Source organism: Tursiops truncatus, chromosome 16 (assembly GCF_011762595.2).
Source record: "Tursiops truncatus isolate mTurTru1 chromosome 16, mTurTru1.mat.Y, whole genome shotgun sequence".
In the NCBI taxonomy this organism is placed as follows: domain Eukaryota; kingdom Metazoa; phylum Chordata; class Mammalia; order Artiodactyla; family Delphinidae; genus Tursiops; species Tursiops truncatus.
This window is the reverse complement of record NC_047049.1, coordinates 71,017,193-71,031,247: the sequence shown is the minus strand read 5'-3', so window position 1 is coordinate 71,031,247 and position 14,055 is coordinate 71,017,193. Positions and strand designations below refer to the sequence as shown.

General features: G+C 43.8%; 1 protein-coding gene across 4 annotated transcripts in view; it reads right to left on the bottom strand.

Annotated features, from left to right (window-relative positions):
• Positions 1 to 326: 326 nt before the first annotated feature.
• Positions 327 to 14,055, bottom strand: part of CCDC6 (coiled-coil domain containing 6) — a 119,389-nt gene continuing 105,660 nt past the window's right edge. Inside the window, exons 8-9 of one of the 4 annotated variants that reach the window (XM_019935873.3) lie at positions 12,662 to 12,786; positions 327 to 825 (exon numbers count right to left, since the gene is read on the bottom strand). In XM_019935873.3, coding sequence (XP_019791432.2) covers positions 793 to 825; positions 12,662 to 12,786 — 158 coding nt within the window. In that variant the 3' untranslated portion in view covers positions 327 to 792. The other 3 variants (XM_019935871.3, XM_019935872.3, XM_019935874.3) reach the window with 3 other exon arrangements.

The window sequence follows — 14,055 nt, the reverse complement described above, 5'->3', positions numbered from 1 at the left end:
GAGGGTGGTGTACAGAACGCTCCCGCTTTCCTGCAAAAATTAGAATCTTCTATGGAGGCATCTCTCTCACTTTCCCAAGACTCCCTTCTCCCCTTCCATCCTTAAAAATCTCTTGATCTCCTCCCTTCCATTTCTGAAAAATTTACTAAGAAAATCTTAAACATACAAGTGTAATAGTATAACAAACTCTCAGGCGTCTATCACCGAATTTAGGGCATCGACATGCTCCCCATCCTGTTCTCCTGTTTCCTCTATACCTACATCCACCTGCCTACCACCTGCCCCCTCAGTGAACCTTTTCAAAGAGAACCCATGATACCATATCATTGCATCAGTAAGTATTTTATTTAGGAACTTCTAAAAGATACAAATCTTTTAGAAATATTATTTTTATTTACAGATAAACAATAGGATGAATGCATCTTACACATCAATAAAAAACAGAAAAAAAAAAAAGCAAAATTAGAGAGATTTAGTAACTTCCATAAAGTCACGAGCCAGGCAAAAGTGAGTCTATCTGTAACCTGCATCTTCTGTTGCTTGGAATTCTGTCCTTCTGCAGTTATACTCTGTGACCTCTCAGGCAACCCTATCTCTGATGGCTCTGCTGAGTAAGCGTTTGAACTCATGTTTAAGGACAAAGCTCCCCCAAGTAACTAATCTGCCTAAAGCCATGAGAAAGGTCTCACGGTAAACCTGGAATCTTCCCCGGATGGATTTCCATCTCTGTAGCCTTCCCCAGCACCTTCATTCCATGGTCCTGGTATTTCTCAGGGATCTGGGGCCCAGGTTCTAGGGGAAATAGTCATTGGCTAAAATAAAAACCTTAAAAAAAAAAAAAAAGGAAACAGTTACAATACCATTATCGCAGCTGGAAAAGAAATGAACAAGAATCCTTTAATACCAACTATCCAGGGGGTGTTGGACCCATTTCTGCTTTGATCCAGGTGGCCCTGGTCTCTCAGGTACTCGACTAGGCACAGAGAGAGGAAGCCTCTCTGCTTCTGAGGGCCCAGTCAGTCCCCCAACACACACCTAAACACACATATGAATGGGGCACCTCTCCAAACAACATTCACAGGCTTCCCTTCCCTCCACTCTGAACCAACGCCTCCAACCCCACTCCTCTGCTCCCATATCCCAACACATCTTCCTAAGGATTTTGTGGCAGCTGCCAATGACCACCGCACCAGAATTCCTTAAGTCTGTGAGGCCTGCCTGCCTCATGGTGATACACCCACCCCGTTACCACATTTCTTTTCCATCAAGTGGTTAAGATTGCACGATCTGGAGCCAGACGGTCTGGCCTTGCCACTTACCGCGTGATTCTGGGCAAGTTATTGAAACTTTACGTGTCTTGCTCAGTTGATAGTCCAACCGAGACCAAGAGGAACGGGACGAGAGGCAGCCCGTCTCGAGGACAGCTGAGGGAGAACCCATCACCCCGCAGAGCCGGTAACGCCCTTGCTTCTGCAGAATGAAGCTCTAACCTCCTGTCCCGCTGAAAGCTAGGATGGTGGGGAGGGGAGGTAAAGGGAGAGTAGGGGGAAAACTGTGACTGCAGAAACTGTGCCGCCTGAGTGTGCCTGGGTCTAGGCAACAGTCCTGGGATCCTTCCCGCAAGAGCAGCTGCCTCAGCTGCCTTGAGATTCCTGAGGGAGTCTCACCCTCAACCTTTTGCCCTCTGCCAAGTCCAGACCCAGGCTTGCTCAGAGCCTGCACCTGTGCTTGGGGTTTAAGCACCCTCAAGTAAATCACTTTCCCTACCATCACCACTGCCCTTGCAGTGGGACACGTAAACACCAGAGGCCTCCGATAGAGGAGGCTCCCCTGACCTCTGGCCCACAGGTATCCTAGAACAAGCTCAAAAGCCTCAAGGGAGCTGATTGTTAAACTGCCAGGAATTTTGTGAGCTGGTTGTTAAACACAGATGCTATTAAAAATTAAATTATTTAAGATAATTTACAAGATGGTATTGAAAATACAAGTGAAGGGAATTCCCTGGTGGTCCAATGGTTAGGACTCCGCACTTCCACTGCAGGGGTCACGGGTTTGATTCCTGGAAGGAGAACTAAGATCCCGCATGCCTCGCTGTGGGGCCAAAGAAACCCCACAGGTTTAAAAAAACACATAGGTAACAAATACTCAAACCACCCCACGCCCTAATTATTTGACTACATTTTACTATTACTATGCATTTAAGGTTATTACTATTGCACCCCTCTCTCCAAGTTTAGTGACTTCACATTGGTGGCTTGAAATCAGCCACGGTGGGGAGTATTTACACCATGAACATCCATAAGCAATACAAACCAAGGTTTGTTTTCCCAGAGGGCAGACACTTATCAACAACCCTGTCTGACTCATCTCCTCTATAGTTCTCCACCCATGGGTACATCCTCCAAAAGGACATTGCAGGAAGGTCATTTTAAGCATAGAGTACGGTTCTGGGACTTCCCTGGTGGTGCAGTGGTTAAGGATCCGCCTGCCAATGCAGGGGACACGGGTTGGAGCCCTGGTCTGGGAAGATCCCACATACCGCGGAGCAACTAAGCCTGTGCGCCACAACTACTGAGCCTGTGCTCTAGAGCACATGAGCCACAACTACGGAGCCTGTGTGCCACAACTACTGAAGCCCGCGTGCCTAGAGTCCGTGCTCTGCAACAAGAGAAGCCATCACAATGAGAAGCCTGTGCACCGCAACGAAGAGTAGCCCCTTGTTCACCACAACTAGAGAAAGCCTGCATGCAGCAATGAAGACCCAACACAGCCAAAAATAAATAAATTTATTTTTTTAAAAAAAGCATAGAGTATGGTTCTGTTGTCTTGAGAAACAGGGTCATCTGCTCAGGCTTTGGCTTCAGCAAACGGCACTAATTCATTTCTATGTTCTTTAGACCACCCATGAGGAGCTGGTAAACACAAGATTCTGCAGAAGACTGAGAACACCCTGTAAGCCGAACTCTGGTTCTTAAATACCTGTGAAAGGCCTTAAATAGATTAAAATATGGTTCTCCTTAAGAAGAAAGCATTGCCGTGTTTTACAGAGGGTTCTGTATGTTCATTTTCCGTGTTCTTTTTGGAGGGAGGAGGGGGTACTGTGGTCTTCCATGACTTGTTTGTAACTGACGGATTTTGCCTCAGTAAAGGATCCTTCTTATTGAAGTACATCCTTGACTATTTACCATGGTCCCAAGCAAACATGCCTGTAAATGATTATAATAAAATTGCGGGAATCCCTGCACCTAGAAGGAGGGCGATGGGCATGGGCCGAGTGAGGAACAGATACCTTCGGTTGAAGGGACCTGTCCAATACCTTAAGCCACATCACACAAGCAGCTGCCTCTTCTGGGACAACTCTGACCACAAGATCCGAGGCAGTGGTACCTGGATTAGTGTCTACAAGGTGATCTGATGAAGAAGCTTGGTCCAAATAATTGGTGTCAACAGAATCCCATGGCTATTTTGGGGCTGGTGTATGTTTTGTAAAAACTTGTCATCGTTGATGGATATTTTCTCCCATGAATATGTGTTGTACATACGCATGTCCCTGCGTCCTGGTTATTAAGCAATGGGAGTTTGTAAATATGCATTCCACTCAGATATAACACTACTTCTGAGTTTCAAAACGTGACCATTTCAGAACTATGGTATCGATACCTCCATTCCCAGACACAGGATTTTCAAAAGTGCAGATTAAGTGCTAAACAAACGAACAAACGAAACTATGGGGCAGCCACCCTTGGCTTTGTTGTCTCAGGGTTTCCAGGAAGCCTCACACACAACGGAGAAAATTCAAATGTGGGAGTCATTCTCCCCAGGGTCACCTTCAACCCCTGGAGGAAGGAGTAGGTGCATTGGACAGCATTCCTGTCCTCTGGTGGGATAGTACTGAGGCACGTTCTCAGTTCTTCCTCGGGGACATCCAGTGGGACTGAATTGCAGTTGCCCCCCAATGCTAACGGGCTCATCTGCACACCCTTTGTTGGCCTCACCTTCTCCACGTTCTCATTCCGCTTTCTGGACTCCCCTTCCAAGGAAGCTCCCTGCACCAAGTACCTGTCTCAGTTTGCTTTCAGGGAACCCAAACAGTCACCACTTGTGTCATGCTCAGACCTGCAGGTTTCCACACGTTATTCCCTCTGCCCCAAACACTCTTCGCCCAATTTCCACCTGTTCTTCAAGAATGTGCTTAGAGATCGACTCCTCTGGAAATCCTCTCTGACCCTCCCTCTCTTCTAATGCCGTGGGTCCCACTGCACTGCTGCCCCGCTCACAGCACCCACCACACTGGGAAACGCCAAAAGGGAAAGAAGTCGGTATTCATGTCCCCTCTCCCCCCGCCCCATCCCCCGAATTCCCAGCACCGCACACGACAGCTGGCGTGAGCAGTATTTTTAAAACAGCTGTAGAGTGAATGAAATGATACTAGAAGTAGTTAAGAAGCGACACTATGAAGACTCTTAACGCTCCCATGTTTTAACAATGTTCACTGGATCCCAACCACCCCATTTGTAACAGAGAAGAACAAACGTGACGGCATATTAGATCTACTCCTTTAGCTCTAACCCCTGTGCTCTGTGGCCTGTACTCAGTTGTGCTGGTTCTGCACCTCTGGAAAAGAATGTTGCCCACAGCCTGAAATACACAGGAGGACTCTCAAGGCTCTGACCTTCAGAGATGCAAAGTTGCAGAACAGAGAGTAACATCTGTCCGGTTGGAGGTGCACAGGGAACACAGTGGCCAGATCTATGTGGACCGCTGTAAGAACAGAGCATCCCAGCGCCACAAAGCCTGCACCAACCAACCTCCATCCTGCCCCACCCCCCGTCCCTTTTCAGTATAAAAGCAGCCTGAATTCTATCCCTGGTTGGATGGTACTTTGGGACACTAGCCCACCATCTTCTCAGTTGGCTGGCTTTCCAAATAAAGTCGCTGTTCCGTGCTCCAACTCATCTCTCGACGTACCGGCCTGTCACCTGGTGAGCAGTACGAGCTTGGACTCGGTAACACATTCTCATTCTTATCTTGTAGGTGAGGAAACCAAAGCCCAGAAAACTGGACTTAGGCCAGACCTGAACCCACAGGACACTTTCTACCTTAATCTGAGGCTTCGTGCCCAACATTAAAGTAACAGATAGCAGTAGTCAGTCAGTTCCCCGGGTTAATGATTTCCCAATAGCATTTCACCAGGACCCAGACAAAGCTACCCCGGGGAGATGCGGTGGGAGAAAAGTAGGTTAAGGGGGCTTAAGTGGAATTTCAGCAGTTGCCTTTCAAAGGAACATTTAAAGAACACAAATACGAATCCACAAAAGACTTTTTTGTTGCTTTACGTATTTCATATCCTGTATTTTTTGTCTCTAGAAGTTCAACTGGAGGCTTTTTTACGTTTCATTTTCCTTATGCTCATGTATTCTTCTGCCTTCTAGAATGCACGAAGAATGTTTTATAATGGCTGTTTTCACATCCTTGTCTACTAATCCTATCATCTTGTTTCACTTCTGAGTCTGGCTTTTCCTTTTCTTGATTTTTAAGATGAAAAATTTTCAGGTTAATTACTAAGCTCTCTTTTTGGGATAATTAGCAATCTTGAAAGTTGCACTCAATCATGAGTAGGGTATCAGAAAATACGATCTTTAGAAAAAGATCTAAATACATTCAGTTCAAAAGGATTCAATGTAATATGGAAATGGGGGTGATGTGAAAGATAGAAAAAAAAACTTTAAAGGACAGAAATTCAACGTCTCATGTTGACAGAAACGTTTGGCACAAACCATATTTACCACGCACTGGCGTCTTCCTGTTTCTAAAGAGAATGTTTAAAAGTTTGGGCCTGAATTAGACATTAGTGAATACAACTGAATTTCCCCAAGTATTTTTTAACTTAAATAGCCCATACAAGGACCCAGATTTACCTACAGAGTTTTACGTAAACACAAAAAAAGTTTCTAAACCCACCGTTTCAATCTTAGAAGCACCACGTGGACACGCAGCCTCTAAAAGGTGTTAAAAGAAAAAAAGTGTACATATAGCTTAAACTTTATAACTTACATGTTGTTAAAGCACTTCGTTTTGAATCCCATTTTCTTCAAATTCTACATGAAATAAGAACGGCTATCTCCACTATATAGATTAGAAAACTGAAGCCGGCAGGTGCAGCCGAGTCCTAAAGTCAGAGGTCCTGGGGAATTTCTTGGTCAACATTTTCGTCAAGTTACAACTAAAAGCTCGCTGCCATGAGCACAGAGGCATTTTGAGATTTTGGTCAATTCACCAAATGACAAATCAAATTAAAAACTTTTTTCATTAACTAATAGTTAATATGATATCTTGCTTAAGCCAGAGTGAGTCAAGACTAACTCAAGGTTTATTTAGCTCTTTAATATGGAAAAGGACCTAGATTTAAACAGCTCGCACTCCTAAGACGATATCACAACTGTGTTCTTGAAGGCCATGCTCCTAGGGCAGGATCCTAAGTCTGTTCTTTTCCCCTCCAGAATGTGGACTAACTGCTAGGGGCTTCCTAAAATGCAAGGTGTATAAAACATCACCCCAAATATTCATTCTACCTTTCTACCTAAAGGAATGGACACGGAAAGGACTTGTGTCTTATTGTATATGTGAAGGCCTGTACTAGAGGGTTTCATCTTGATTTTCTCATCTTAGCAAGGCATATAGTATTGTTATTTTACAGGTAAGAAACTTGAGTTCCAGGGAGGTTAAGTAACTGAGCCAGTGAAGGAACTGGTACTCAAACCTAGAACTCATTCTAAAGCCATGCTTCTTATACGTAGGAAGAGAAAACCATACAAACAGACTTAAACATTTAAGAATAAGCTAATATACTGAGTGTAATTTCCAAAGCCTGACAATATATGTGCGTGTATATACCTATATCTAATCGTTTATACATAACATTTTGGGAATGAGTGTGCTTTTCCTTTCCTTTTCATAATCCCCTAGGTGTATGGTTTTCAAGTGAAATACAACACAGATACGGGACAGTGCGCAGATCATAAACGCACAGCTCAATGAATTTTCAAAAACTCAATACATCCAGGTAACCAGCATCCTGATTAAGAAACAGAGCGGTACCAATCCCTTTTGTGTCCTCATCTTAAGTTCACTTTCTAAGGCAGCCTTTAGTATTCAGAATCTAAGCTGGATATCTATCAGAAATCACAGGGAAACAAGGTTCATTTTCCGACTCAAAGACCAGAAAGAAAGAGATAGGGTATAAAGCTCAAGAGATTCATTTTAAAAAATTATCTTTATTTAGGTTTCTGATTCAGCACATGTATCAAAGACTAATCAACATAAAGAAGTAAATAAGACATTAATTGGAAGTCTTACATCTCTCTAAACTCTGACCAAGAATGTCAAGATTGCCACTATTACCAGAACTCCAACCTAGTCAAGTTGTAGACAAGCTATCATGAACGACGTACAGTGAGCACACATACACAGAGGCCAGAGACACGCTATAGCACTTGGCTGTCCTCTCTTCCTTGTTTATGTCTTTCCATGGGACAGTCCACTTTTGCTGTCCATGCCTAGTTCCAAAGAAAGTCCAAAGAAGGCTCAGGGTCAACCTGATCCAACACTTTGCTGGAGGAATGCATTCTCAAACTGGTGTGCCTGCAACTTTGTTTTTGCCAGGATGAAGTTCAGATCGAGATGTACAGAACAATCTAGATGACGGTGCAGACTAAGTGAAGAACTAAAGTCGAGCGGTAACCCGAGTTAAGGCATGAATGCACACACATGTGCACACACACAGCACCCACGCTATCATGCACATAGGATTCCTCCCATTGCCTAGCGAGAGGCAACCGGGGCTCGACAGTTAACCACAACTGCTGAGCGTACTGAAGCACGCCCCCCATAATTTTATGCTAACAGCTGTGTGTGTATGTTTTATCACAAAAAAAAAAAGAGAAAAAGGAAAAAAGAAAACTAAAAAAACAAAAACAACAACAAGAAAAAAAAAAACAAAACCCCAAACCTAAAAACCCCTTAATCTCTTACAATGGCTCTTGAGCATGGAACTCACGTAGCAGCGTCGATGGCTGGGTCTTTAGTAATTTGGAAATAAAAGGTTGTTTTACTATGTATTTCTTTGGTAGTCCTCACTACAAAGTTTTCAGTGTTGGTTACCTATAAGACAAGTACTAGATAGAAGATAAAGTTACGCAGAAATATTTCTTCTATACTGATAAGATAAAAAGAGTGAGCTCTCCAAGCACAAGTTACTATGCTTTTTCTTGCCTTATTGGGCTTCCTCTACAAGCAAGGCTTCGTGCAGGAAAAGTTCGTGTCTACCTAACAGAGGGCGATACATATTCTATCTTCCTACAATTGAAGAGTTAACGAAAATTCACATTATCCGTTATTTCTGGTCAAATCAGTTAGAAGCCGATTACAAAGGGGCAGCAAGCACTTGGTGTCAAAGCCACATTCTGGTCACACATTCATTCCATGGTTGTGGTCAGTCTCTCAGGAGCTCAGAATTTAAAACTCCTTTCAATGAACAAAGGAGCAAGTTAAATCAAATCCGAAATACTTCCACCATCTGCCCAATGTCTAGAAGTCTGTCTAGAATGCCAGCATGCTGGATGAAAGAGAGCAGTTCAGAGCCCAGAGAGGCCTCAGGTGTTAGCGAAAGTAATTTGGTTTTGTATAAAAGGCATGGTCCTCTGGCGAAGAGTACTTATCCTACTAGCAGCACAGTGGTAGCCAAGGGTCTCTGTCAGCAAGACAGGAAAATGAAGCTACTGAACCTGCTGTGGCTCCCACCTGCCTTCCAAGGCCTCTGGGGCCTCTGGGAGTCAGTCCGGGGTTGCCCTGGGTGGGTGGGCAACAGGAATAGCAGGAACCAAGTTCAGCCCCCCCGAGAAGTGCCCCAGGTAAGTCAGCTTCTCGTGGCCTTGGGGTTGGAATCTTCGGGGTCCCTGGGGGCTAAACCATGGCCAAGGAGCTGCCCCAGCAGGTACTGCCCAAGTGTGACAGGCTCCACACGGGGTCATAAAACACTCGAACAGGACATGAAACAGCATCATTTCAAGAGAGTAGTGTTTGTTCTATCAATCCAGAATGTCCACCGGGAGAGGCAACTCGATTTATGGTGAGAAAGTGCTGTTGGAAGGAGCTGTGTTTTATTTTGCAGTGAAACAACTAGTCTAAGGAAACCGGCGCTACATTTCTGTAGAAGTCTGGATGTCAAGAACCTGTCTCCAAAAGGCATTTATCAGAACTGTCTGCTCACTCCGAGTGCTTTTTTCAGTCACCACAGGGCAATGTTTTGACTTTTGTGCTTTCAGGAGGTCACTAAATTGTTAGCAAGTGGAGGGAAGATGATTACATTTTGGACTTTCTTGTTTGAGTGCAAGACACTACTCAACAGCACTGAAATCTATCGTCTCATAGAAGATTCTTGTAAACATACACCATTTCTCCTGTAAGAAAAACCGAGAACTGTACGATGCAGGCAATACTTGTTCGCCTGCTCTCAGAATTCCTCAAAATGGCCAGGTGCCAGGAGGGACGGTGAGCCGTTGGTGAAATCCCCGGGTTGGACAGGACCCCATCTGACTGAATTAAAAACCTCAAGCCTCAATAATTAAATGCCGAACTTCTTCCCCATATTTGAAAACTGTACTGTGATTATGCATATCACACATTATAAATAAAATTTATAGAGACCTACGATTTCTTTCAAATGACTGAGGAGTGACACTCTCAGTTTGGAGGTGGAAACTGAAAGAGTCAAAAAAAAAATCCTATTGTTGCTTTTACTCTCAAGTTCTTAAGATGCTAGTCAAACACGACTAGCCAGTGAGACGAGACCTCTTCTCATTCTGTAACTTGTAACTATGCATTCAAAGGCAAAAATGGAGGTTTCTCTACTGTACAACATTAAATATCTACAATGTCATGGTTCCTTACGGGTAGGAGTGTGTTCAGTAAAGAGCTAGCTATTAGAGATGGCGGTCACAAAACATGGACTCTTCAAAATTACGGATAAATTAACTTTCAGTTCTCTGATTATATCCAACAGATACACATTCTCATCATAAAATATACATTCTCTAGTAAGTTATTTTTGTCCACGGCATATATAAATATGCAAACACAGGTGGTAAAAATCACTTTACTACCAAAGTACAAAACAGTAACTGCTGAAAAGCCAAAATAAAGGTGTTGCAAGTGTTAAGAAAAGACTGACTCACGGCGTTCCACTGTAGAGTGAAACCAGACGATTTATTTGTGCTAAATGAATGGAAATGACGCATTCAGGATATACCTCTTTGTACACTGCGCTTGCTTTGACTGGGCGAACTAAGCAGTCCTCAAGGCTAATGTGCCACTTTCCTCTACGCCTCTTTCCTGCCAGCAATAAAGTATTTTGGCCATTGTGCCAAGATGTTCCTATAATGTTCATTTCACATAGTATTTTCTCATAGTACTCTGCACCTTTAAAATATCTGTTCGAACTCTATTTTAGGGGAACGCGAGTAAAGAACGTAAAGGGAAATGAGCTGTTTCTGTCACCATCACGTTGCCTTCTGCAGCAGAAATCACACAGCACATCCTAATCAGCCATCGCAACCACTGGCGGGTAGGACAACAGGTATCGACTCACGTGAGAGGGCCAGTTTGGGTAGGGTAACATCAAGGATAAAGAAAGACTCACACCCAGATATACGATAATTATCTATCCCATGTAAGTGGAAAAGGTACAGCCATGTGATCCAATACTTCAGGAGATCTGTTTTACAAGAGACATGGATGTTGAGATATACTGAAAAGAACCCATACAAAGTGTATCCGTAGAAAGCTCTATTAAACATTGTCTTGGGCACTGATGCATCCAACTTCCCATTCTATAGTGAGAGCTAGATTTTCAAAGGTCTGAATTGTAGTGCTGAATTACTGGTATGCTTGGTAAACACTATTCTAATGGGGGTGGGGGGAGAGGTGGGTAATAACAGCTCAGTAACTTTCTGCAAATTCATGGGAAAAAAAAATATAAAAAAGATATCCCTTTTTATTTTACAAACCTAAAAGCCAGGAAAATGAAGCTCTGGGGCCAAGCAAAAAAATTGCACACCGCTGCTGAACTACCAAATAGTCGAATAGCCGACGTCCCAGCCAGGGAATGGACGCACATGAAGATTCAAGTAAAACACCGATGGAGAAAGTCGTCTGTTTAGTGTTGTAGACCCACAACACTGGCTGCGTTTCCGACACACATTTACAACACAATGAATAGTGAAGCCTAGATAACCTCAGTGCAAATAAGTCAGATCCGAATATGCCAGGGAAGGAAGCCTGTGGCGTCTTGAGTCGACGGCTCCACTGCACGAACGAGTCCCAACGTGAGGTTCGGACTGCGCACATGCATTAAGGCTGGGAGGAGGGGTGCACCGAATGTTGCGAGGGGGCGGGCTGCAAGGTGGCTGCCGAGGGGACCGCGGGCTGCATGGGTGGCGGAGGTGGAGGTGGCGGAGGCTGGACGGGGGTCTGTGTGTTGGGAGACGGAGGCGGCGTGGGCCGTTTGAATTTGTCAGGGCTGTTGCTCCTCCGTGGTGAAGGCCTCTGTAGACAGGACAGGAACAGCAGGTCAGAGCAGGCACAGACGGCTCATCCCTAACCCAGCGTGACTCGGAGCCCAGGATGCCCCAAAGTGGACCCACAGAGACCAAACACCAGCGAGGTCCTTGTCCATCCCTACTGGCTTCTGAACCCGTCAGGAAAACTTCAACAAGGTAGAGTTTACACCGACATCTATGAAAAAGCTATGCAAAATCGCTATGAAACGTGCATCGATCAAACGACTGGACTTCGATGAGACAGTCCTAAAATTGGAAAAACAGCTGTCATGTCCTCCCCTTAAATCTTCTCTGTTCGTTGTATGTCTCCAGCTCCTTCCATCCCTCAGACAAGTTGTCAATGTCATGAAAGCTACAGCTCGACCCAAAACGTTCCTGCTTTAATGTAAAGCTCATCAAACCAGCAAAACAGATTCAGAAATATCTTACATGCTTTTTTTTAGAGAATGGGGTTCTTTTCAAGGTTCCCTCATTGGGAATACCCTCAGTTCTACCCCGTTCTCAAACCCCTATTAGCGACATTTCTAACCGGTCTATTAGTCAACTACATAACCAGCTCTCATGAAAACACTCCCCTGAGTAGAGTCTGAACCAGATACACTTAAGGTTCCTTCTAATTCCAGGAAAGAAAATTCTGGATGAAACTAGAAACAAGTCTAATTCCAGGAAGAATACTGAGGGTCAGTGAACTGTGAAGGTGCGGACAAGAAATATTTTAGACATTGTGGCAACCAACGATAATTCGCTATGGCAAGGAGCTGGCTAGAGTTCAAACGAGGCACAGGCCGGAGGTCAAATTACGTTTCACAAAGGGCAATATTTCATAGAAGATGAAGGTGAAGTTTTGCCTCCTGGGAAGGATTTTAGTTTCAACACCAGAATGTAACATCAAACTGTTGGGAGGTCTCTAGAAGTTTAAGGTGAACTGAAGGAAGGAAGGAAGAAGAAAGGTAAGTGTCCGAGGACATCAATGTTGGCTCCCACGGAGGACCAGTCGCTACCACCACCAGGAGGAAAGCGCTGCTTCCTGCCCCATGGATACTTACTGTGATACTGTGGGAGGCTCCCATATGCTGCACATGAAGACCTGGGGAATTGTAATAAGACATTCCAGCTCTAGTCAGTGAAGTCGGTGGCGTGAAACCAACTGTGTGACTCGCATACGAGAGACCTAAAATAGAACAACAACTTGTAAGTATTATTACAAACTCAACTCTCTGGTGTCTTTAAGCATCTAGGAGGCTTTAAAATGCAGAAGCTCTTAGTCACCCACAAAAATGCAAACAGATAAGAGGAGTGGTGGGCTCACCAAACGGCCTGCTGGATGGGTAACAAGGGATATAAAAGTCAAGCCCTGGTACAGACTAAACAGCCCAGAAATAAGTGCACACGTAAATGGTCAGATAATCTTTAGCGAACGTTCCAGGAATATGCAATGCGGAAAGGGTAGTCTCTTCGACAAACGGTGCTGGGAAAACTGGAGATTCATGGGCAAAAAGAATGAAAGTGGAGCCCTATCTTACACCATACACAAAAATCAACTCAAAAGGAATTAAAGACCTAAACATAAGACCTGAAACCATAAAACTCCTAGAAGGAAACACAGGGGGAAAGCTTTATGACATTGGTCTCAGGAATGATTTCTTAGATAGGACACCAAAAGCACGGGCAGCGAAGCACACGTAGCCAAGTAGGACTACAGCATCCGAAAACGCTTCTGTTCAGCAAAGGAAATCATCAACAGAAAGGTCACCGATGGAATGGGAGAAAATATTTACAAACCATAGATCAGATAAGGGATTAGTATCCAAAATAGATAAGGAACTCCTACAACTCAAAAGCAAACAAACCAATACCCTGATTTAAAAATGGGCAAATGACTTGAATAGACATTTTTCCAAAGACAACATACAAATGGCCAATAGGTACATGAAAAGATGCTCAGCTTCACTAATCATCAGGGAAAAGCAAATCAAAACCATAATAGGACATCATGTTACACCTGTTGGGATGACTATTATAAAAAATAAAAATAAAAAACATTTTTAAAGTGTTGGCAAGGATGTGGAGAAAAGGGAACTGCTAATGGGAATGTAAATTGGTAGAACCACTATGGAAAGCAGTACGGAGCTATCTCAAAAAATTAACAATAGAACTACCACATGATCCAGCAATCCCACTGCTGGCTATTACCCAAAAGGACTGAAAACAGGATCTTGAAAAGAAATTGCACTCATGTGTTCATTACAACACTATTCACAGTAGCCAAGACGTAGAAACAACCTAAAAGTTCATCAACAGATGAGTGGATAAAGAAAACATGGTATATACATACAATGGAATATTATTTAGCCCTTAAAAAGAAGAAAATTCCTTTAAAAAAGAACATGGATGAACCTGCAGGACATTATGCTAATATAAGCCCGTAACAGAAGGACAG